Raw genomic sequence first — 24,596 nt, 5'->3', positions numbered from 1 at the left:
CTCTTTCCTCTGATATTCATGATTATTTTTCGTACTCTTGAAGTATTACAAACAAAAGTTTCTTACAAACATTAGCCACCCAGACCATGAGAAGCAAAATTAAAAACTGTGAAAACCCTTCCGATGCAGGTCACGTGTCAGTATTGCAAATAGCCCTCAAGTTTTTTACTCAGAAATAGTCACCACCAACTCTTCCTTAGAATTTCCTATCTTTCTCAGAACAAATTTGATACTGTATCTTTTTTTTTTTTAATAAAAGCCTTTGATTTTGAAATAATTGGACTTTCAAGAGCGTGGCCAAGTTAACACAGAGAATTGGTTTATAGTCTGCATCCTACTTCCCCAAATGATTACATCTTACAGAATCACAGTGCACTTCTTAAAATGAGGGAATTAACATCACTACCATTTGATTAACTGAATTTCAGAGTTTCTTAGGGCTTCCTGAGGTTTTCACTTGTCTGTTCCAAGACCGAATGCTGGGTCCCACCTTGTGTTTCATTGTCATATCTCTGTTGTTGTTCAGTCACCAGGTCACGTCCAGCTCTTTGCGACCCCATGGACGGCAGCACGCCAGGCTTCCCTGTCCTCCACCACCTCCCCGAGCCTGCTCAAATTCATGCCCATTGAGTCGGTGATGCTATCCGACCGTCTCATCCTCTGCCGCCCCCTTTCCTTGTCTTTAGTCTTTCCCAGGATGAGGGGGTTTTCCTTTGACTTGGCTCTTTAGTCCCCTGCAACTGTGATCTTTTTTTTTTTTGGCCTTTTATGACCTTGACACTTTGGAAGTATATCGATTGGTTATTTTGTGAAAAGTCCCTCGATTCTGCTTTGCTGATGTTTTTCTGTCATCACCCTGAGGTTATGGGTTTGGGGGAAGAATACCGTCATATCAGGGGTGCATGACCTCAGTCTGTCTCATCACTGGCAGCGTTACCTGTGAGCACGTGACTCAGCGCTGTCAGCCAGGTTTTCTAGTGCAGACTTACTACTTTCCCCTTTCTGTGCCTGGTCTACTTGGCAGAGAAGCCAGTCACGAGGTCCACCCGGCCCTTCAGGAGCGGGGGACTAAGTTCCATCTCCTGGAAGGAGGCGTGATGGTGGTTTCCTTTTAACCGCAGAGACCGAAGCCCGTCACTCTTTCTGTGCTTTAAAAAACTGATGAATGAGAACATCCGCCCCAATGCCTGCCGTGTAAAAGGTAAATACAGAACCCGCAGGATTACATGGACCTTAACTGTTGCCCACGTCGAGTTCTGAAATCATCATTCTGAGTGTCGGTGTTTCCACTTCGTCTTCAGGCCGTTTATTCTGCGAGGCCCAGCGGACCCTCTATTCAATGACTCACGTGGACAAGTGCTGGGAGATCTACACGGCACACTGCAGACCACATGCGGCCCCTCCCCACGAGCACACCATGAACATGAGACACTTCCTCTGGATGTTGAGGGTAACCACTCACGGTGGAGCGTGGCTTTCTGTTTGTAGCCATTTTTAGTTTTAATTTAGGAAAGGCAAAATAGCCTAGCTGTGATGTGCAAGGAACAAGTGAGTGGTGCACCTGGGCTGTCCACGTACAGGTAGGACTGTGGTATGCTAAGGCTGATGGGAAACTCTGTGGATGAGCAGCACCGGTCCAGGACTGGGTTTCACTGTGGCGTAAGTGAGCCAGGAAACCGCCCCAGCTCCCCCCAACACCCCTCAGCCCACTGTCCATAGATCTCTTCTCCGGGATGTCCAGGTTTCCAAGGGAGGAGTTCTCCTAACTCTTTGTGCCTGGGGACATAAACCCAGCTTTCCGGGTTCTTAGGACAGAGTCTAGAGGGAAGGGTCAGTGTGGAGGGAGGGCCCTGCCTACGTGCATTTCCCCCTCATCCTCGTCTTCAGCAGGACTGTGATATTTTTAAAAGTACATATATATATATATGTATATATATATAACCTGTTTGTAGTTAGCAGCCATTATGGTTTGATTGGCTGTTTCTTTTGCAGAGCTTTAAGATGATAAATAAAGAATTGACAGCAACCAAGTTTGTGGAGGTCATAGCAGAGGATAATCCTTCCATGTATGATGGAATCGACAGTAACTTTGAACTTGAGGTTTGTAAAGAGGTGTCATGAACGGCCCAGATCCAACTCAGGCTGTTTGTTCTGCCTTGGGTACCAACGAACAAGATTCTGTCTCCAGCACAGCCACCTCTCTGAGTCCAGGTCTGATCACCCAGGTCACACCCACCAGACTCCTGCCTCTGAACATTTGTACTTGCTACACCTCTTCCCCTACTTTCTTTTTCTTTTTTTTTTTTTGGCTTATGTAAGCCATTTCTTGCCTGTAGTTCTGAAGGCTGGCATCAGAAAGCTGCTGGTGGGCCTGGTTCCTGCTGAGGGCTGTGGCGAAGGATCGGCTCCAGGCCCCTCTCCTTGGCCCATCGTGGTCGTCTTCTCTCTGTGTGCCTGTCTCGGGGCTGCAGTCTCCCTCTTCTTATGAGGACGGCTGCCATACTGAACTGGGGCTCACCCTAGCGGCCTCAGCTTAGCTCGATTATCTGTAAATCTGAGGATATTGGGGCTTAGGACTCCCAACCCCTTTTCCAAGGAGGCGCAGTTCAAACCACAACAGTCTTCCTTCCCCAGTCTAGCCCTCACCAACTCATGTGCTTCTTCCGTGCAGAACACGGTCACGCCGTCTCAGTGTTTCTTAGCCATTCCAATGTCAGCTGTCACTGGTGCCACTTCTCTCGTTCAGGAAAAGAGGAAATACTTCTTATAGTGACAGTCCTTAATGAGTGAATATACAGCAACATGTTCCTATCAGATAGAAAAGTGACAGGAGAGAACATACATCCTCATAGATCTCTTAAAGGCTGTAGTTTTTACTACAGACCGGTGTGTTCCTGTGGCATCTGAGTGTTGAACAAGGTGGCGTTTCCTGGAGAATAGAGACAAACACCCAGAAGAGCCTCTGGCCCACCTCGAGTTGTGTCAGGATTGACCCTTTTATATTTTCTTATATTTCAGCTGGTTTTCCTGGAATTCTTTGAAGCTCTATTAAGCTTCGCCCTCATCTGTGTTCCTGAGCCAGCAACTAAATTCTGTTCAGATTTCCCAGACGATGACCTGTCTGTTAACAAAGCTGGAAGCACTTACCCAGTGACAGCTCAGGTAACAGATAATATCTTAGAATCGACAGAGTAAGGAAGGGCTTTATTCTGGAATGGTTAAACCGTCACGAGAACTATCTTGGGGTTTTGTAACCCTTCAGGAAAGAACTAGTGAAGTCTTAAAGTATTTATTTAAAAAAAATGTGTTTATTTATTTGGCTGTTGCAGCATGTGGGATCTAGTTCCCCAGTCAGGGATCGAACCCAGGTCTTCTATATTGGGAGCTCAGAGTCTTAGCCACTGGACCACCAGGGAAGGTCCCTTATGTTATTTATTTTGTAAGTTAGGGGAAATTATTTCCTGGTCTTGACCCAGGAAGCAGACTCCTAGCCATGCTAGAGGAGCTCCGTCACAAGCGTCAGAGTGCCTACTGACACCCTCGGGGGCAGGGAGCACTGGCTGGACCCCGAGGCTACAGCATCTGGGGTGATGGGCACATTCACTGTCCCAGGCGATGGGTTCACAGGTGCGGACATGTCCGTACTTAGCATCACGGCGCGCTTTGGGTGTCATATCGTCAGTCAGTTATACTGCATTGAAGGCCTGAGCATCTCCATGGAAACCAGAAGCCCTCTTGTGTGTCTGTCATTGGTCAGAACACCCAGAACAGGAGTCCCAGCGCGGTAGCAAGCCAGGAATCCGACATTCAGTTCAGCAGCACCAAGCCATCTTCGAGCAAGTTGGGTGTCCTGCTCGACATCAGCAAGATAAGGAAGTCAGAGGTGTGTACTGACAGGCAACCGGGAAGACAGCCGAGGCTGCGGCATCGGCCACGGGCACGCACTGGCTGTGCGCTGAGGGCGCCTCTGGGGCCAGGGGTCTGGCGGGAGCAGGAGGCCTGTCCTCTTGTGGGCTTCACCTTCTGAGGAAGAGAGGGATGGGTACACAGGGACACAAGGAGGGGATGCCTGTGGGGCGCTCAGCCGGTGTCACGCACTTGCCAGGGTCCTGCTCATCTAGGGCCCGGACGCCCGGTGGGTGCTGCCATCAGCTCCAGCGGGGAGCTAAGGCACAGAGAGGCAGGGTGGCTCGCCTGGTGTCCCAGAGCTGCTGAGCAGCGGCGCTGGGGCAGTTCCGCTCCAGGGTGCGCGGCCGCTGCTGCAGTGCTCTCTGCTGCTTCACACTCAGGCATCGGGGATGGGACGAGAAGCGGGGCGGGCGGTGGAGGCTGAGTGACAGGGTGGGCGGAGGGAGGGTCTTGGGAGGAAGTGACCCCTGAGCGCAGCTGGCGGTCAGCGGAGGGAGTCTGTCCTGCGTGGAGGCCCTGAGGCGGGAGTGGGTCTGGGTGGCTGGGCGGGAAGCGTGGCAGCCGGGGCCACCACGTCGGGGCAGCCCGGAAGATGCACTGGCGGGGCAGTGCCCGGCCAGGGGCGCCCGGCTGGAGAGAGACGGAGGCCCGCGAGCAGGGCGGCCAGCCGGCTCCCGGCCGCTGAGCTGAGGACAGACCCGTGGGGAAGCGCTTGGGATTATCTGCCCGTGTTTCTTGAGTGCTGCGGAATTTGAGAGGGAAAGAGAAGGCAGGAAGGATTCTAAGATTTTTTTTTGGCCTGAAGAACTGAAAGGATAGAGCTGCCGCCTATCATGAAGGGGAGGACCAGGGTTCGACCGGGAGAGGAGTTTTGGGGGGAAAACCTGAGGAGCTGGGTTTGCACACATGATAAGTTAAGGTGCCTGAGGAGATGTGCAAGCGGTGACAGCAACGGACAGCTGGGGGCAGTTTGGGGTTCAAGGGCGAGATCTGCTGGAGGCAGAGATGTGGGTGCATACAGCGTGTGTGAGGTGATTACAGCCACCGAGAGGTGGTTAAGAAACATTCTCCCAGCAAACCAGGCTGGAGTGTCCCATCTTTGGTTTCTTGCGGGAGGAGCCTTCCAGTGGATACAGCAGCTCTGTTCTTCATTTCCTTAACAGGGCCAATATACAGGTTAAAAAGTCAAATTTTATGCAGGTTAAAACCAGTCAAACTAGCATAAGGATGTCAGCCTCGTGAATACTTTTCTGATTATTTACGACATAGAAACTTAGTGTTCGTCTGTGATGATGTAGAAGTTATAGTTTGCTTTATGATTTCTTTTTTAAATTAAATTTTTTTTTTTTTTTACGTAAAAGCCCCAAATCAAGAAATCTGTAAGTGACGGAAAAACTTCCAAAGTGAATTTTAAATCTGCAGGAAAAGGGCTGACCTTCCTTTTATCTCAAAGTGGTGAGTATTTTAATTCTAGAACCTTGGTACTAGCAAGCTGTTGCTTGTAAATGACATCACGGTTATTAAAAGGTACAGCCATGTCACCACCGCGGGGAGCTGGCCTCGGGGTGGCGGTAGGTGTGGGTGAGGCGCCTGGAGCGCTGGGGGCGCCTGTGGGCCCCCTGGTGCCCGCAGCTCGCTCTCTCCACGGGTTTGCCTTTTCTGGACACCTCATATAAACGGAATCATCCGTCTTTTACGCCTGCCTCTTTCACTCACAGTTGTCTTGGGATTCTTTCACGTGGCAGCGCGTATTAGTATTCTGGTCCTCTGTATGGCTGAGTAGTATTCCGTTGTGCGGCTCTATCCCATTTTTACCTACTCGTCTCCTGACGGACACTCGGGTGGTTTCCAGTTTTGGCTGTCATGAAGAATGCTGCTGTGCGCCAGTCTTTGTGGCTGTTTTCATGTCCCTTTGCCCTCGTAAACTCTGGCACTGGCATCAAGGCTCTCCCCATGTCTTCTGCTCTGGGCCCTTCACGGTGGCTCCTGGGGTGGAGGCTGGTCTACTCACAGAGCCCTGCGTTTCCACAGGACCTGCGCCCTTACTCCTCTCCCATCCCTGCCGTCAAAGAGCCCAAGAGCCGAAGCAATAGACACGATCAAAAAACAAATGCCGTCTTGACAGATCCCCAGTCTTACTGATATTACAGAACTATCCAAAGCATTATCCTCCTGGAATCAACTATTTTAAACACATTCCAGAGTGGGCATCTGCTGCCTTAGTAGACATGAAGCTATATTCCTTATCAAGTCAGTAATTTTACCTACTTTCTTACTCAATTCAGAGTTAAAATCCTTTAACGTTTTTTTCTTAAAACTGCCTTTAAAGACAATATAGTCAAAAGCTAAGAGGTTTTTTTCCCTTTCTCTGAAAATATGGGAATGTTGTAAGTTTTCTAAGATTTTAATTTTAGAAAACTGAAATAGTTAAGCTATTTTAGAAAAAAATATAGGTACCAGGAGGCCTGAAGGAAGTGTTGACCATCATAGCTGGGGTCAGCTGATGCCGTCCTTGTTCCGGGGGGTCCCTGAAGCATTTTGCATTCCCTTAACACCCACAAGCCCATGAGGAGCACAGCGTCACGCTTATGGGGGACGAGGACACTCAGCCCACCACAGCTAGTGACAGAACCGGGAACGGGAATGCACACTCCCAACGTTATTCAAGACTGTATCAATGTTCATTTCAATCAGCCTTTCTTGCAGGGAAAAAAGAAAAATCCAAGGATGAACAAAAGGAAAAATTCAACACATGGATCAGTAATATGTACGTCTTTTTTGTGAACACTCTCTTCCAAGCACATAAACATGAAGAAACCCTCAAGGAGAAAGTAAAGGAAAACAGGCTGCAAAATGAAGCAATGGCCCTTCAGAGGAAGATGGAAAACGAGGAGCTGGAAGCAAGGTAATGCGATAAACATCTCTAGACTCCCTCCCTCCCTCCTGGGTTCTCAGTCATCTTTCTTTCCTGTCCTCTGCATTCACCCCGAGCTTCAGGACCAAACACTTTCATTAAAAGGCTACGATGTCAGGGACTTTCCTGGTGGTCCAGTGGCTAAGACTTCTCGCTCCCAGCGCAGGAGGCCTGGGTTTGATCCTTGGTCAGGGAACTAGATCCCACGTGCCACAATAAAAACATGGTGCAACCAAATAAATTAAAAAACAAAACACACACACACAGACACAAGAGTCTATAACTTCCAGAGAGCGGCATGCCCTCGAGTGGGGCTGGGAACCCGTGGCTGCCTGTTCTGTCCTGGCTAAGGGAGCGACCATGCGCTTGCCCCCAGGCATCCACAGGGACACGGCGGAACATAGACCCAGACCGCCCCGTGTCAAATCCCAGCCCCCCCACTTATTATACCTGGGTGACCTTGGGCAAGGTCTGTCCCCGTGTGCCTATTTCTGCCCCTGTGGAGGTAGGGGTGACCCCGTAGGACTGCTGTGAGGACCGAGGGAACGCGTGTTTCTGAAACAGTGAGAACAGTGATTGGGGTGTGGTGAGCATGCAGGCATGGCCGCAGTGTCCAGGCTCAGCCCCACACAGGTCAGTCTCGAGTGCGGATGCTCACCTGTGAAGGGCATCACGAGCCTGCTGGCCTGTGCAGGAGGGCGTTAGACTTAAGAGCTAACAGCCACAGCAGGACTTTAAAAAGGCTGCTCACTAGCTAAGCTGCTGCAGAGACAAGTACTTCACAAGTTACCTAAGATGTGTGCCGTCTGAACTGATGAGATGTCGATGGCGTGACTTTTTATTTCAGGCAAAGTGATGACAAACTGTTGAGATCCAGGTATGGACTACTTTATACCACACGACAGCATAAAAACTGGTTTTGAAATTTCAAAGGAAAAAAAGATACTTTCTTGTGTTTGCTTCTTGTTAGGCTGAACAGCTTGAGAGAGGAAGAGGCCAAAAGACAAGACTACGAGGTGGACATCACCGTGATCAAGGAACCGGTGGATGCCCCCTCCTCGAGTTTCACACCAAGCCCCCCGAAAGAGGACACCGTGGTGTCCAGCAAATCCGTCACCAGCAAGAAAAAGAAAAAGTAGACGCCACTGTTTGTAAACGAGCCACAAGAACAGGCAGGTGTGAAAGGAGGACACCTTGAGTGTTTCTTGAAAACTGGGGTTTGGGCCCACTGGGTTTAGGGTTTCTATGTGGTCGGATCACCGAAATGCCTACGTTTTGACAGCTGAGCTGAATGAAAATACACACATGGGGGTACTGAATGAGCATGTATTCATTGTTTCTTTTTTCTGAATTAAATATAGCACTGGTGATTAAACTTAGAATCTGATAAAACCTACTAGAAAACAGTGGGAGCAGATGAATCCCTTTACACGTTTCTGCAGCCCCACCCTCTCGGAGCCTGCACGCCTCCTTTGCCGTGGTAACTGCCCTGTGTTCACATTGTGCCTGTCCTTCAGGTGCCGCCTCTCCCGTGGCCTCTGCCCTGGTCCTTCTCCACCCGTTCCCACATTATAGCAAGCAACGCTGCGCGGACCAGAGGCCGAACAAGGATAAAGAGCCAGCGGCCCAGCTGGAGGTTACCCGAAGACCTGCCGTCTCTGTTAGGAAAGTATTACAGCTAATAGTCCTGTTAAATTTAAGAGGAGACACCCAAAGCATAAGAATATACCTAAAGCTTCCGAACTAGCAAAAAGGAAGGAAACGATCATCTGACATAAGCTTGGGAAAAAGAAGAATGGAAACAGAAAATGCTGGAGGTGGTGGCAGAGCCCAGATCCACCCGTCGTCACCAAGTGAGCGGGCTGACTCACCTCTTCCTCCCCTTCAAAGTTCCCTGGTCTAGAAACCAGCAAGCAGAGACTCAAGGCAAGACCAGGATTTTTACAAACGTCTTAAACAATTTATTAGTCTTATTTTCCAGTAAAATATTCACAGAACGTCAAAAGAACGGAATGACAGAGACGTAGCCGACTACCTTTAATTCCACACAAATATTTAAAATCTAAAAACCTTAGGAATCATCAGACTGAGTAGAAATTTGACTCTTCAGAGCAAGTATTGCTTTACTATTGTCATTAATCCAGTCAATAATATGACCAATGACCAGCCGTGGGAAACAGCATGCCTGCCGAGTTGCTTTTTAAAAGATGTTTCGCGCAGCCCTTGTGAAGTCAATCCAGGAAGAATATGTTGTTGAACTGCGTTGCGCAAAGCTTCTTGACCTCTTCTGCAAAAAGAACAGAAAACAGTAAGGGAAGAAATTCTCACTTAAGAGGTTTTATGATATAGATCGGTACCTTATTCTGATAATCCTCTGGGAATAAAGCTGGAAATTTAAATAAAGGTCTTCATCGAATGTGACCTTAAATTTTAGAAGCCTTGATATGTTTGTAAATCAAGAGAAAGATAAAAAGGCTTGACACACAGGAGACTTTATCACTATTTAACGTCTCTTCTTCAGGCCTGAGAGAGCTCAAACCCAAAGTGCCCAAGACATCCATGCGTTGGGGGTCAGGAGTACAACTTCTAAAACCTTGAGGAATCTGACACAAGCACACAAAAACTCTAGCGGCAGCCCTGAGTCGAGGACCAGGAGCTCCACGGTGGCATCATTCTTTGGACGTTAAACTCAATTCCCATTTTCAATGAGGTGTGTATTAACTGCTGTCGTTCCTAATGCATCAACTATTAACCCTAACCACGAGGCCACCAGGGATCTCCCAAAATGCACATTTTAATACATGGTGTATAAAGCCATGGGATTTTTTTTTCCTTCAGCATTAGCGAAAATAATTTTCTTCTGGCCTATATCAAGTTTCCCAAGAAACAGGCAAGGTTTTCACATATGTTTTTCAAGGAACTAAGTTACAGAAAAAGAGATCAAGTGACGGTTTCCTTTGAGCAGCAGGGGCCTCTGCCTGAGAATCTGAGCAGTCATGTCCACTCTGTGTACACGCTCCCAGCACACTGGAAAAGAGTCTGTGAAATGTCAGTAGCATTAAAACTCTGCTCAAACACCACACCCTATTTACCATTGACTTCAATCAGGTTTGCGTTTTTTTGATTCAAAATAACATACAGCTCCCTCTGGTCGGACTTCTTCCCGACAACCCAGTAATCGCTCATGGCTTTCACGATGATCTCTTCATCCTCGTCCACTCTGCAAGACAGGAGTGTCAAGACGCAACTGTTTATTTTATACACACAGCTGGACTGTGACAAAGATTCTGAAATAAGAAACAGGAAACCTGAGCGACTTGAAACGGTCAGGGAGTCAGGCCCCTGTGAGTGACCAGCCACTCCTAGGCTTGATGACATTCGCCCAAGAAGGTGGTCAGGCCCTCTGAAGGGGCCTGGGATCACTTGGTGTTTGGAGCTGATTCTCACTAGAGAGCAGACACCTAACTGGAGAGGGGGTGAGAATTACCTTGTGAAATCACTATTGATATCGCCCAGAATTTTCATTAGATCCGGATGGACAGATGTGAGTGACACGCTGGGTGTCTTCCTCATGTGAACTGTACTTTTTTCTGCTAAATTCATATGGTTGAAGTAGATAAACTTAAACTGGGGTTCTTTTTCAGACCTGTGAACACATGTTATTCAGATAGTAACATTCTGAAAGAACAATTAAGACTGAAAAGATAGTTTCTGAAATATCATAGCATTACCCCAACTATACAGCCACAGTGTCAAACCCCTGCGTGTATAATGGCTAAGGTGGTGTTTTCAACAGCTAGGCCTTCAAATCAAGAACCTCAGTTAAGACATAACATTCGGCAGTAACTTCTTGGATATCTGTGACGTATTCAATATGACTGAATTTCCCAGTGAGCTCAAGTATGCATTTTAAAAACCAAAAATATTTTAACTGTGATTTTCTTTCAAGTACAGTGTTTTATGAACGGTAGTCACTCAGTTATTTGCCAACTAAAGAAAAACCCATACTGGCTCATGTCACAGCCAACTTCACTGGGTAAAACACTTCTGCACAGGAGGCCGAGTGCGTTCTGTCTGCGCAAAGCAAAGCCCTGCTGACAACCACTGCCAGCGTGGACGGGGCACGTGGGGAGGGGTGCACAAGGCCAAGACCAGGGGCGGAGCTGGCAGACCCCACACACTCACACCGCCATCGGGGAGGGCAGAGGGGATGTATTAAGACCCAGCTCCAGCCACCATCGTGGGGCAGAAAAACCTGGGAACAGCTCCCTAGGAAGCCCTGCAGACAGGGCCAAACAGCACGTGTGTCATCTGGATGCAGAAAACACCATCCAGGTTCTAAGTAAAAGCCACCCTGATTCACCCAAAGCCACTTAAATGCTTGAAAGTAACCAGGAAGCAGAGTACAAACCCAGATATTCTCTTGTTGATGTTAAACTGCTCACAGATGTCAGATGCCAGCACTGTGAGCTGGGGCCCCACAATGCTGTCCAGTCTTCGGCAGAAATCCAGTGTGGGCTGAATGGAGGCTATGAGTAATTCAAGAAATACCAGTGAGTGTCAAGGGGCCAGGGGTTAACAAGCTCGATTTTCATTTCACTGTCTTTAACAACAATATGCAAACTACTGATCTGGGAAATAAAACAATGAAATGATCAGAGCCCTCTGCCCTCCGAAACAGAAGAGACACAGGGCTCAGAATTGGTTATATTTAAGATGAAAAAGAGGCAAAGACTCATCGCACTGTGAATGTGGACTGCAGCATGCCCTGCGGGGTAGTAAACTGACTGGCTGCCCTCAGTAAAAGGAAGGTCAAATACTTATTTAACAAACACTACAGCAGCACTCACGGGCCCAGTACCGTTGGTCCACACCAACTGTACCTCTCTTAATTCTAAAGCTCCTTTGAGATGGGCGCTCCCTGTGATCGCTTCATGGGCAAGAAGGCACAAAAGCAGGCAAGCTGGGACTTTAGCAGTATTAGAAACAGCAGTGATGACAGCAGAGGCCCTCAACGGGTGACAGGGCTTAATGCGGCCTCTGTGTTGCTACGACAACATATCTATGATTCAGGAATGGAAGGGAGCAAAGTGTAAAGAGACAAGGCTTAGACACATGTGTGTACCTACCATCAATCATAAAGCACACAGCTGCACTCATGGCCTGGGATGAAAAGAAACCAAGATTAGGAAATGGTATAAAAAAAGAGGACTGGAATAACCGAAAGCAGTGGCCTTGTTTGAATCTTTTTTTAAACATATCACCTTTATAAAGACTTTCTAAAGTCAACTGAAGGAATCTAGATGGGGCTGGATACTAGATGATATTAAGGAAGTATTATTTATTCTGGTCAGGCATGATAATGGCAGGTGCTGATGTAAAAACAGACGCCCTTAGTAGTTAGAGGTGCAAAATGAACTGAGGGGAATGACGGGATGATTTAAAATGCTCTAACAAAAAATAAATAAAGAAAGAAAATGCTCTAACAAAAAACACAATGTGTAGAGGTGGGAGATATTATTACCATATTATTAATCAAGCTCTGTGATATGTACCTGGGTATTCATTATTCTAATCTGTTTGTGTGTGTTTGAAAAAAACCCCAGCAAATTAATGTCACTTGTCTTGCCTTTTTTATTATAGCAAATACTGCAGTTATGAACCTACAGCAAGCTAGATCATAAATAAAACAGCCAAAAACCATTCAAATTTATCAAAGTCATGTAGAGGTGTTTAAAAAAAAAAAAGGTCAAAACAGAACATGTAAGCTTGGGACTTCCCTAGTGGTCCTGTGGTTATGAATCTGCCTTCCAGGGCAGGGGACAGGTTCAAGCCCTGGCCAGGGGACTAGGATTCCACGTGCCTTGGGGCAACTGAGCCCACAGGCTCTAGAGTACGTGCTCTGCAAGCAGAGAAGCCTGCGTGCCACAAGAAGAACTCAAGGCAGCCAAAAAGAGAACATACAGGTTTGTGATGAAAACGCAAAAGACTCCTCCTCTGGGGCCTGCTCCCCCGGCGACCACGGTGGTTGTTCTGGATCAAACGGCTACAGCAGCATCGCCTCTGGCTGTCGGGCCGGACAAGGCTCCTCTTCAGCCCCCGCCCCCGCCGCCCGCCCGGTTTAAGCCACTCTAGTTCCTCTGCTGGACGGTCACCTTACAGCCTCAGGCGGCTCAGTCCTCACACCTCCAGTCACAGCCACTCTTAACGGGGACATTAACCTCCCTGTGTCCCTGCGCCTCTCCGCACCTCCCCTTCTCAGACTCGTTCAGCTCTAACTTCATGTTCGCGTGGTCAAAGCTAATGACATTTATGCTACTCTGTAACTGAATGGTAATTATTATTTGCCCATAAAGAGGCTATAAACTGGGTGGCTTACAGGCCAGTTCCACCCAATGTAGGTCTTTGTTTTTGTTTCAAGTCATTTTGACTTAGATGCCAACTAGTTTGCTACCAAAATCCCAATTTCCAGCCTCCCCTCAGGCATCTAGAGACCTGGGGCCACTGCTCTTCATTCCGGCCACCACCTGGCCTCCTTGGGACACGGCCCCCTCTGTGTGACACAGGGTCCCAAACCCCGACCCAGCGTGCCTCCCTTGTGTCTGCCATCGGACCTTTGTGTGCCTGACCCCTTAGAGGTTTATTTAAAGAAAACAAAACAAAAAAATGGCCCTTTTAAAGTCTATTTAAAAAGTTGAAGAATTTCAAATACATTAAAAATGTACATGGAAAAGGTACACACGAACCCCAAGGACCATCACTTTCTCGACAACTGTCAACTCATGGATAATCCTGCCCGATTCACCGCCCTCATCTACATATTAATAATCTCTTTCCCCAGGGAAACATTGTAATTGGAGAAAAATATTAAAAAAATCAAATTTCCAGAGGGAAATTTCCCTCAGGGCAGACAGCAGATGGAGAAACGCTTGTAAAAGGCAATCTACTACAACTTACTATTTTAGTCTTTTATTATATCTGTGAACACATATATTAAAAAAGAAGCAAGACCTCAAATCAGTAGTAACAACCTTCAATCTTAAGACCTTGGAAAAAAGAAGCGCAAACTAACCACAAAGCAAGCAAAAGGAAGGATATGACAACTGGAACGGAAATAAACTGAAACAGAGAACAGAAAAACAAGAGGGAAAAATGAAACCAAAACACGATCCTCTGAAAAGATCAACCAAACTGAAAACCCTTTAGATGGCCCATCTAGACCCAGCAGAGAAAAGACTCACATGACTGAAAGGAATGAGATGGGAGGCCGCACCGCTGCCTTTAAAAGACAACAGTACAAGCCTATTTATGACAACACTGGACACCAGCAACTTGAACAACCTAAAGCGGACAAATGCCTACAAAGATACAACTACTAAAACCGACTCCGAGGAAAAGAAAATAAGAGAAGACCTACAGTAAGTAAAGAGACCGATTAATGATTTAAACACGTCCCCAGAGCAAGTCCAGATGCAGGCGGCTTTGCTGTGGCCAAACGTGAAGAATCCACACCTGTCCTTCAGAGAGCCTTCAAACAGGATTATCACCCTTATGCCAAACCAGACGAGGAGAAGACTTCAAAACGAGAGAGAACAGACCAGCAACCCGTCCTGGGCCTGAGCTCAGGCGGGTCGGCTGGGCCTCTGGAAGGCCAGGTACAGACAGTCGGCCACGAGGGTGGTCCAGGGGGGCCTGCATCCAGTCTCTGGACGTCACGGCTTGGGTGAGCCTCCCTGGAAGGCAACACGCCCCACGCTGTCACCTGTCACTGCTGGGAGAAAGAGGCGCTGTGCCGTCTGCACGACTGTCCAGAGGCCAGCTGGAAGCCCGCACCTGGTCACGAAGATCAGAGACTCTCTGTGCCGCAACTAAGACCCGACGTAGCCAAATAAAACCCACCCAACCTAACATAAACATGGGGCTTCCCTGGTGGCTCAGTGGTAAAGAATCTGCCTGCAATGCAGGAGACATGGGTTCAATCCCGGGGTCAGGAAGATCCCCTGGAGAAGGAAATGGCAACCCGCTCCACTATTCTTGCCTGGGCAATCCCGTGGACAGAGAAGCCTGGCGGGCTACAGTCCAGTGAGGTCGCACAGAGTCTGAAACAACGTAGCGACCACACAAGGTAAACTCACATCCCGACAAGACAGCATCCTGATGGAAGCTCAGACTATCCTCATGAATTAGCGAGCCCACAGCTTTAAAATCAGAGCGGAGGCAGAATCCACTGAAGGGTGGGCAGGCGTCAAACGACAGGTGGCAGCAGCCTTCACGGCCTGACCCGCCCACTGGCAGGACTTCTGAGTCATGGCCGCAGACAGTGACCCTCTCGCAAATCACGGAGCTGTTCCACGGGGACTGAAAATAAACCTCTTACTCCAGAAAGCACCCATTTCGAGTTTTACAACAATTAGAACTTGCGAGGACACTGTCCAAGGATCATGTGAGAGGCCAGCACACCAACTGGTGTGCCCGGTGCAAGCGGCACCAGGAAGGTCTACTTTAGCATCGGTCTGTAACCCTGGAGCGAGAGATGACTGTTACCTTATAAACAATTAGGTGCAGAGCTTCGTAAGTGTCGTCTGTATTTACAAAGATTTTGGGGAATCTGCATTTTGCTTCTGGATCATTAAGGTTCAAGGGGCCAGTGAGAAATCTGAAAAGCAAGCACAGAGATGCGTTGACTCAATCAGGCAGATATAGGCAGGAATATATAAACAGTGCATTCCTATAAAGGGTGGTAATACACACCCCCTTTTTGGAGGGAAGCTAGACACTACTAGAAAACACATCAGAAAATAAAAAAAGAATAGTTTTAATTCATTGCAATCAAAAGGATTTCCTTTGCTGATAATTGTCAGCAAAGCAGCACAAAGGCAATTCAGTGTTTGTGATTTTATCTTTACCAGAAAAGATAATAAAATCCAGTACTGTCTATCAGAGGGCAGAAGTCCTACCTTCCATAGTGTTGGAGGTTTCCTGGCATTTCTGCCCTTATTGGAGAATCCCTTCCCGCCAACTGTAAACAGATTTAATATCGACAAATGACTTCTTAGATTTTCTATATTCAACGCTTTGAGAAGCAGCATTTGTATCTACTGGTTGACTCCATGCCATGTATCTGTATCAGTTTCCCATATTTATCCCCAACAAAAAAAAGGCGGGGCGGGGGGGAGAAGGATTACAGAGGTACAAAAGGACTCACTGGTTTTAACCAGAACTTCACTGTACCCCAAGTTCCACATATGGGCTTGACAGCAATAACCGAAGGCTGACACGTGCTAGACAATGACGTCAATTACTTAATTTCATCTTGTTTCACCCCTGTGGGGAATGCCCTCTCCCAATTTTCCAGAAGCAGAAACTAAAGTTTGAAGAAGTTCACCAATGCGCCCAGCTCCTGAGTGGATGGGCCGGGTAGCAAACCCAAGCCTGTCTGACTTCAAAGTCCCTGCCTTTGGTCATGATGCTGTGCCTCCTTGTAGGTTTTTCTTTGCATCACATTCCTGTTTTCTTCTGCTGAAGACACTATTTCAATATGTGTAGGAAATGAAAAAATCATGCTAGCTAAAGTTTATTCTAAAACTTTTTGATGTTCTTCTAGTCCATGTAAGGTTTTAGCATACAACTTGAAAGACTGAAAAACACTGTCAAATTTGACAGTAAGAACACAAAGCTAACTCTCACAGATGCAGCCTGCACTGAGACAAGTCCTCCCGTGTCTGTGTTCCCGCTGCCCCGTTTACGCTTCTGTTTTAGAAATCTGGCTCTGACGTTTAATAAAGCAGCAAGAGAGTTTTCAGCTGCTACAACAGCACCGCCTCTCCAGGGGAAAATCTCCTGAGGGTCCTTCTGAGGGCGTGTTTGAAAGCAGGCGCTTTAGCATCAGGCGGACCCAGAGATCAAGTCCTGGCTCTGTCGCTTGCTGGCTGGGGGGCACTGGGTGAGTCGTGGGAGCCCCTCAAGCCCGGGTCTCCTTTCTGTAGATGAGGGCAAGGTCCCCAGCTCTCAGGACGTCACGAGATAATGCAAGTTTCCTGGGTTCATAGACTGTGTCTGGTGCACAGCGTATACTCTGCTTCAGCAGCGTGAGCCACTGTATCCAAACCGCCCAGAAGGGAAGTCAGGGCAGGACTGGGTCCTTCTCAAAACCTTGAGATTGCTTATCTAAAAGATATTTTCCTGTTATTTCAAGTCATGGCCTTAAAAAATAGAGCAAGGGAGAGTGTGTGTGTGCACGTGTGCATGCATGCACCCTTGGGTCAAAATGATAATTTCATGGCTTATGAATACTTTACCTAATTAAAGCTAAAAATGGATGCTTTGGGGAAAGCACTGTGGTATTATTTACAGTTTTGTGCAGAAAAGTGGCAGAGTCGGTGCCAGAGTGGAAAAGCCAGGCAGGCAGTCTAAAATCAACTCAGGACTGGATCTCCTGTTCGTAGGTGCAAAGACCACTGTTTCGTCCAAGATTGCGGGCATTCCGAGAGCTCCCAGAACCTAGCCTAGAGATCCGGTTTTCCCTTACACCTCTGCAACTGCATCTGAGCAAAATGCAGAAAAGCTGGCATACGTAGCTCTCCGTGCTAAGTGACACAAGAGGTTTCTACACCTGCGGATTCCACCTTATGCGGATTCAACCAACTGCAGGTTGAAAACAGGGAGGAAAAGCTTCAAAGTTTCCAAAAGCAAAACCTGAATTTGCCACATGCTGGCACCTACTTATGTAACGTTTACATTGTATCAGGGTTTTTCTTATTTTTCTGTATTGAGTATTATAAAAATAGAGAGACCATTCAAAGTATAGGGGAGTATGTGCGCGTGTGCAGCTTACATGCAAACACTAAGCCATTTTATACAACGGACTGGAGCACAGGTGGGCCTGGGTATCTGCAGGGGTCCTGGGAGCACTTCTGTGGACACCAACAGACAGCTCCATCACTGAACATCACACTAATAGTGTAAACTGCAGATTAGAACTGCCGCCCACCACGTCCCTCCACTTATCCATCTGTCTCTCTAGAGATTAGTACCCCATCATACCTCAGGTTCGATATGCCTTGGGAACAGAGATGTGGTGAGGTATTTGTATAAAATCCTCATGTCGTCTTGTTCTAATCCACTCCTGCAACATCAGAAAAGTACTGTGTTAAAAGTCTGGAATTGGTCTTCTGTCTGCCCACTGTTCTGTGATTAAACATCATCTCTGACTCTTTACGTGGGATTTTCCAGGGAGCATCAGCAGCTGATGGCCACTCTGCTCCAGGTACCAGATTTCTGGGCTACTGGTCACGCTTTCTCTCACCCACCACCCTGAATACAGTGTACGCTATGGACAAGGAGCTTGGTCCTGTTATGTCTCAGACATGTATGTGGGTTTTAATTCTCTCGATTTCAGAGTAGGCAAAAAGCGGGCAGAGAAAGAAACAAACTTTCGGGGAAACCATCCACTCTGAAACGAGACAAAAGTAAGTGGCATGTGGAAAAGTGCAGAGAATCCAGCAGGCGCTGTTGGACTTGATCCAAAATCAGTTTTTCAGGTAAGGATATAAACAATGAGTCTGTATCTGGGTTTTTTTTTTTTTCCTATTAAATTGAAATCTCCCTTGATAGAAACCAAGCCTCTGCGTGACACCCCCAAGGCCCTCGAGGCCCTCTCTTCTTTCCCAGGTAAGTTGCAGGTTATGTTAGAAGCCTGGCCTGTCAGCACAGGAACACTCCCTGCCATCAACATTCACGGAGCACAAACGAGGAGCCTGAGATACAAACCCCCAAACGGAATGGCTCTGAGCAGGAGGGCCTTCAGCTGGCCCCGCCCCCAGGAACCTCAGGCTCATCCAGGGCAGACCCCTCTCAGCTGCAAACAGCTCAGCCCCCCGACGCGGCTGGGGCCCCAGAGGGCTCATGCACATTCACACAGCTCTTCCGGGGTTTAGTCTTAGGTCATTGAGAACATTTAGTAACAGTTTATCTTTGCTTCTTGAGTAGCAACACTTTTATCAAAGAAATTATGTTTTTGTCCCTAGGAGACAAGACCCAAATATAGCTTGATGACAGCGGGTTAATTTCCTGATTTTATAGTACCTTTAACTTCTTGGATGTTTTAAAATACTGCTGCTGCTGCTGCTGCTAAGTCGCTTCATTCGTGTCGGACTGTGCGACCCCATAGACGGCAGCCCACCAGGCTCCTCTGTCCCTGGGATTCTCCAGGCAAGAACACTGGAGTGGGTTGCCATTTCCTTCTCCAATGCATAAAAGTGAAAAGTGAAAGTGAGGTCGCTCAGTCGTGTCTGACTCTTCGAGACCCCATGGACTTCTTTAAAAGAAACTATGAAAATCACACTTACTATACTGGTTCTTTGAAGATGTTTTTGGAAAAATACCAAAATCAAAATAGGATTCTTAAACCTAACATTTTCTCCATCATTCATGGAACCAATTTTAAACTCCCCTGCTCAGTAATTTTAAACAAAATTACCCTAATTTTGGTTTAAACAATCACTGCCTTATTTTAACAATATCTAGAAAGGAGCTTCCCACCCCACCCCACCCCTACCCCCGGTTGTTATTTCCAGTTTGACAACCTGCTATCAATCCAGTCACTGCTGTTTTTATGATCCTAAAAGACGGGAGTACCTACCAGATGAGTTGATCGTTATAGAGAAAGGCAGTGTACTTGACTATACTCAGGCTTTCTTCCATTCTGTTAATAAAGGACTGGATTTTCAAATAAGTCATTTTATCCAATGGGAAGAAGCTGATCCCACCAAATATGTCGAGTAGATCGCAGGACTGCAAATGCAACGTTTGCAAATACTGCAGGAAAAAAATAAGGCATAAAACTTACTAATAGCACATAGAAGCTAGGTACTCTGGCAGCTGAAAACAACAGGTCTTAATTTGTGGTACAATCACACGCTAGCAAATAGCACGTTTACAAGAGCAACATGGAGGTGAACCACAGAGAACTGGATACGGAATCAATACCAATTTCAAAAAATTAAGTTCAAATGTAATTAGTGTCCTTTCAGCTTTGTGTTTTCTCTCTGTGAGGTGTTTAATTCCTTATTAGTGCTATTCAGATTAGACTGACCTCTGCACATGGTTATTATGGACCAATTTATACTAAAATCACACTGGAAGGGCATGCGGTCAGTGATGATGGACAGGAGAGGAATAAAGACAAGAACAGGAACCAGGGGACAGTCAGAGTCAATAATTATGATCATTAAAGTGAAACAAATAAAAGAAATTCATAAAAACAAAATAATTCAAAAACAGACATTAAAGTAGTATAAGGAGAAAGATCAGTTGAGACTCATTCTTCTAAGACAAACTGAATTTGACCAGGGATACCTCCCTGGTGGCTCAGACGGTAAAGAATCTGCCTGCAATGCAGGAGACTGGGGTTCAACCCCTGGGTTGGGAAGATCCCCTGGAAAATGGAATGGCTACCCACTCCAGTATTCTTGCCTGGAGAATTTCACGGACAAAGGAACCTGGTGGGCTACAGTCCATGGGGTTGCAAAGAGTTGGACATGACTGGGTGACTAACTCTTTCACTTTTTTCAGGATAAAATATGCAAAATTGACACTGAGGGAGAAGGAGAACAATGTAGGGGGAAAAAGATCACACTCATGTCCACTAAGGGGAGAAAAATCTGTGTTACAGCCGCAAACTTCACCTTGAGTCAGTACAGATGACGCCTGTTTAATGAGCACAATCGATCCAAGAGACTGTGCGACTCTGCTAAGGAACCAATCCACCCCAAGGAAGCTTCCTTTGCTTTGGAGTAAGCCCACTCTGATAGACACAGTGGCTCCAAGGATGAAGCCAGAAGACATCTCCAAGGTGCTTTAAGGAGCTGTGCACAACTGGCAGGAAGCTCTGATTCACGAGTACAAACCTAGGGACCTCCCTGATGATCCAGTGTTTGACTCTGGGTCTCCAATGCAGGGGGCGTAGGTCTGATCCCTGGTGGGGGATCTAAGGTCCCGTTTGCCATGTGGCAAAATAAATAAACAAAAAATAAACTAAAGGTTAAAGCTGAAAAAACAAAACAAAACAAAACAAATACAAATCTAACCTATTTCCTCACTGGTCTGATTCTGTCCCACTATGCCTGAATCTCCACGCCAACTCTAATTTCTAGGTTTGTTTGTATGTGAGAAGCAAACTTGTCTGTATTTCTCTAACAGTCAGTTTAATAATTACCAAGATTACAAATAAAATTCCGAATACTTACTCGATGGAAGAATTTCTCTAATCTTTCTTTTAGGAGCTTGACACCTCCATCTTCCATGGCTCTCAGAAATGTACCATTAAAAAGCTAATGGTGTAAAAGATTAAGAAAAAAAAAATTTTGTCCTTCAATTTCCCAATATAACAAGTTCTTCATTTTCTTTTACATTATTTCTGCTTATTTCATCCCGCAATTCTTTTTGAATACAGAAAATATTTACATTAGAAAGTCTGAGTTATAAGTCACAAAATATCAAAACACTGTTAAGGGATACTATAATTTTTGTAAAATCACCCAATTGTTCTGGGCATTTAAAAAAAATCTGAACTTTCATCTAAGTTTCACTTTATATAAACAATATTGCTAGACTTATATCATACAAATCTCTGCACTCTCTACTTTCCTTAAGAACATGGATTCTATCATTCACTGATGCAGATATACTCTTAGGACAAGTCGGGGAAGAGAGCAGGGCTCTGTATTGCATGAATCAGTACAGGCATAAACCTCAATGCTGCTTCACAGGCCCCATTATTTCCTACTCGTAACACATAGTCACCTTACAGTCACGTAAAGAATTAAGAATTATTCTAAATGGCCCAGGTAAATTGGGGTAAGTGGCTAGACCCTCAGCCTAGAACACACGGCGTGCTTACCTTGTACATGCTGTAGCACTGCTGGAGCACCGAACTATAAACCTTGTCCTACAAACAGCACAGAAACAGCACAGATCTCACTCAGGGGAAAACAAAGAATCAGCTGCATAGTAAAGGTATAGTGACTCTAGGTGAAGCAATAGAATGTTCATACACATGGTCCTATAACAGTTGTGTGCTGGAACTAAGAGGTATTTAAATTCAATTATGAACCAGTAAGCCTAAGAAAAGCTATGACCAACATAAACAGCATACTAAAAAGCAGAGACATTACTTTGCCAACAAAGGTCCGTCTAGTCAAAGCTACGGTTTTTCCAGTAGTCATGTGTGGATGTGAGAGTTGAGCCACAAAGAAAGCTGAGTGCCGAAGAATTGGTACTTTTGAACTGTGGTGTTGGAGAAGACTCTTGAGAGTCCCTTGGACTGCAAGGAGATCCAACCAGTCCATCCTAAAGGAAATCAGTCCTGAATATTCATTGGAAGGATTGATGCTGAAGCTGAAACTCCAATACTTTGGGCACCTAATGGGAAGAACTTACTCACTGGAAAAGACCCTGATGCTGGGAAAGAATGAAAGCAAGAGGAGAAGCGGATGACAGAGGGAGAGATGGCTGGAGAGCCATCACTGACTTGATGGACATGAGTTTGAGCAAGCTCTGGGAGTTGGTGATGGACAGGGAAGACTGGCGTGCTACAGTCCATGCAAGGGGTTGCAAAGAGTCGGACACGACTGAGCGAGTGAACTGAACTGAAGCCTAGTTCAGCAATTCTCTCCAGTAATTCTTGGCTGGAAAATCCCATGGACAGAGGAGCCTGGCAGGCTACAGTCCATGGAGCTGCAAAGAGTTGGACACGACTGAACAAACAAGTCTAATCTTTAGGAGAGCTTCAAACACAGATGAATAGAGGAAGGCAGTGGTAAGAGACGGCACATACACGTTTTTATAAGATTGTGCTCATGGAAACAAGCACAACATTCCCCTGTGCCGACCTTGAGAAACTTCTGCCAAAGTGACATAAGTTAAATCTGAACAAGTCAGTTACTCAAGATAATAACAATTTTTTTTCCTAAAAATATGAAATAAAAAATGACACATTACCAGCAACTCCTCCTCTTGGTATTCAACAACTGGTTTTCCATCTTTACTTTGCTTTTCAATGATAGGATTCCGAACAACCTATAAATTTTGATTTAAGGAATCAATTATATGTGTTTTAAAATTTTCCCCTAACTTAAATAAACTTGAACACGTCCCAACACCAAAATTTCTTAAAGGAGCCCCCAAAAACAAATACACCAAACAGGAGTTTGATTTTTAAATTGCTACTGAATGCACTGTAACTCTCCTCTGATGCAATGACCAGAGGACTTCCTTGAATTCCTAACGGTAAAGATCACCCATAACTGTATAATACAAATTCAGAAAAGTGTACTGTATATGTAAATACCATGACCATCCAGAAATTTTCTTCTGGTTCGTTGAAGAACTGTCTGTTCTTCTGCGTATGTAAAGATTTTGCAGGTTTTGATGGACTAAAGGTCCTAAAAAGGGTAAAAGAATGTTAGCGACAATCCCCCAAAGGAAGTTTTAAAAATTCACTGAGCTCTGCAAAAGCACATTGAAAGGTATTACCTTGTAAACTGTACAATAGCTTCACATAATCCAACGTTTCTAATTTTTTCATTCTTTTCTACTTCATTTGGATAATAAAACAAAATTTTATTTTCCTCCTAAAGTATGAAGAGAGAGAACCACAACATTGACATAAGCATTTTTTCTGTCTTAGCTGTCGACAATACTTAGTGTCAACATCTCACGTCATATGTGCTAGCTGGCAAGACAAAACAAAAGCCCCTTTTAGAAAAACAAAGATTATCTTCTCTTCAGGGTGTAACAAACGCCCACCTGCATGAAAGGCAACTGTGATATTTGGTAAGTCATATGCCATCTGAACTAAATTAGACAACGATGCTGAAAACTCCACCTCTGGATTTCTTTCTCCATGCTAATTTGTAATACATCAGTGCTTGTAAGAAATAAGTGTGTGTGCAGGTACACAGACATACACCTCCCCACAAATTAAACCCAGCAAGTTCACAAGCATCTGCACTGGCAGCCTTTAAAAAGACCGTGATTTCCTGCCAACAAAACTTGGCGCCGGACACCCTTTGAGGAAGTTACCGTCCCCACCTTGAAAAAGTAATGATAAAAAACCAAAACAAAACCATCCGCTCCCATCCGATTTAACTTACTAAAACGTGAAAAAAAAAAAAAAAAAAAACTTTCCGAAGATCCGCCAAGCCTGCATTACAGGACTACCGTCTCCCATTCTTGTTCTACGTTTCTAGGCGGAGGACTTCCAGCAACAAAGACAAAAGCTCAACTTTAATCATCCAGGGTTGAGGTTAAGAGAAGAGAGACTCCACCTGTGTGATTAACCCGACGAACCTTCACTCAATAAACAGGCACTGATCTGGGACCTGTAACCAGACCCTGCCCGCGTTGTCTGGGCCCTGCCACACACCCAGCACTAAACAGTCCGGTAAAGGCCAGTCGATAAGGGGAGATTGACAAGCGACGACCCCAGGCGCACCCCGCGGCTGCCCGGGCCGGACCCCATCCAGCAGCCCCCCTACCCGGGGCCCTCTGCCGCCCCCGGACGCCCACGCGCGGCCCCGCTCCACTTACCTCTCCCTCGCGCGGCCCGAAGCGCGGGTTGTAGATGAAGAAGCTCAGCAGCGCCGGCGGGAACTGCTTCTCTTGGGCCGCTCCAGCTCCGGCCCCGGACGCCGCTGCCGCCATCCCGGCCCGGCCCCCCAGCCTCGGGAGCCTCCCTCGGCCCGCCCAGAGACAGATGCCGCCGAAAGACCGC

At 46.4% G+C, this 24,596-nt stretch overlaps 2 protein-coding genes across 4 annotated transcripts in view; one reads left to right on the top strand and one right to left on the bottom strand.

Moving 5' to 3' along the window:
* LOC120856041 (radial spoke head 10 homolog B) overlaps window positions 1-8,884 on the top strand; it is a 26,264-nt gene extending 17,380 nt beyond the window's left edge. The window contains exons 12-19 of one of the 2 annotated variants that reach the window (XM_040230987.1): window positions 1,122-1,201; window positions 1,302-1,450; window positions 1,993-2,100; window positions 3,019-3,162; window positions 3,758-3,883; window positions 5,271-5,364; window positions 6,616-6,814; window positions 7,794-8,884. In XM_040230987.1, coding sequence (XP_040086921.1) covers window positions 1,122-1,201; window positions 1,302-1,450; window positions 1,993-2,100; window positions 3,019-3,162; window positions 3,758-3,883; window positions 5,271-5,364; window positions 6,616-6,814; window positions 7,794-7,962 — 1,069 coding nt within the window. In that variant the 3' untranslated portion in view covers window positions 7,963-8,884. The remainder of the gene's footprint in view (window positions 1-1,121; window positions 1,202-1,301; window positions 1,451-1,992; window positions 2,101-3,018; window positions 3,163-3,757; window positions 3,884-5,270; window positions 5,365-6,615; window positions 6,815-7,793) is intronic. The other variant, XM_040230978.1, reaches the window with a different exon arrangement.
* CCZ1 (CCZ1 homolog, vacuolar protein trafficking and biogenesis associated) lies at window positions 8,762-24,596 on the bottom strand. 2 transcript variants are annotated; one of them, XM_040230999.1, is made up of 15 exons: window positions 24,413-24,575; window positions 23,357-23,454; window positions 23,172-23,265; window positions 22,823-22,900; window positions 21,723-21,770; window positions 21,070-21,153; window positions 19,464-19,639; window positions 17,867-17,948; window positions 15,781-15,842; window positions 15,368-15,479; window positions 11,953-11,986; window positions 11,235-11,352; window positions 10,311-10,469; window positions 9,963-10,043; window positions 8,762-9,110 (listed from the first exon to the last, which is right to left on the bottom strand). In XM_040230999.1, exons 1-15 carry the CDS (start codon window positions 24,524-24,526, stop codon window positions 8,930-8,932), a joined length of 1,521 nt encoding a protein of 506 aa, XP_040086933.1. In that variant the 5' UTR covers window positions 24,527-24,575; the 3' UTR covers window positions 8,762-8,929. The 2 variants fall into 2 exon arrangements, with proteins under 2 accessions (XP_040086933.1, XP_040086942.1); XM_040231008.1 differs by having other exon boundaries at window positions 8,770-9,110; window positions 9,916-10,043; window positions 24,413-24,596.

Source organism: Oryx dammah, unplaced genomic scaffold (assembly GCF_014754425.2).
Source record: "Oryx dammah isolate SB20612 unplaced genomic scaffold, SCBI_Odam_1.1 HiC_scaffold_2, whole genome shotgun sequence".
Taxonomy (NCBI): Eukaryota; Metazoa; Chordata; class Mammalia; order Artiodactyla; family Bovidae; genus Oryx; species Oryx dammah.
Note: the sequence above shows the minus strand (reverse complement) of the source record. Positions and strands in the feature narration are given on the sequence as shown.

Excerpts from the sequence above, each read along its gene's own strand:
- CCZ1 (XM_040230999.1), bottom strand. The coding sequence starts at position 24,526 with ATGGCGGCAGCGGCGTCCGGGGCCGGAGCTGGAGCGGCCCAAGAGAAG. Across the intron at positions 19,640-21,069 it reads TAGAGAAATTCTTCCATCGA|TATTTGCAAACGTTGCATTT; the intron begins GTAAGTATTCGG and ends TTTTTCCTGCAG. Across the intron at positions 10,470-11,234 it reads ATCAACAAGAGAATATCTGG|GTCTGAAAAAGAACCCCAGT; the intron begins GTTTGTACTCTG and ends ATGTGTTCACAG.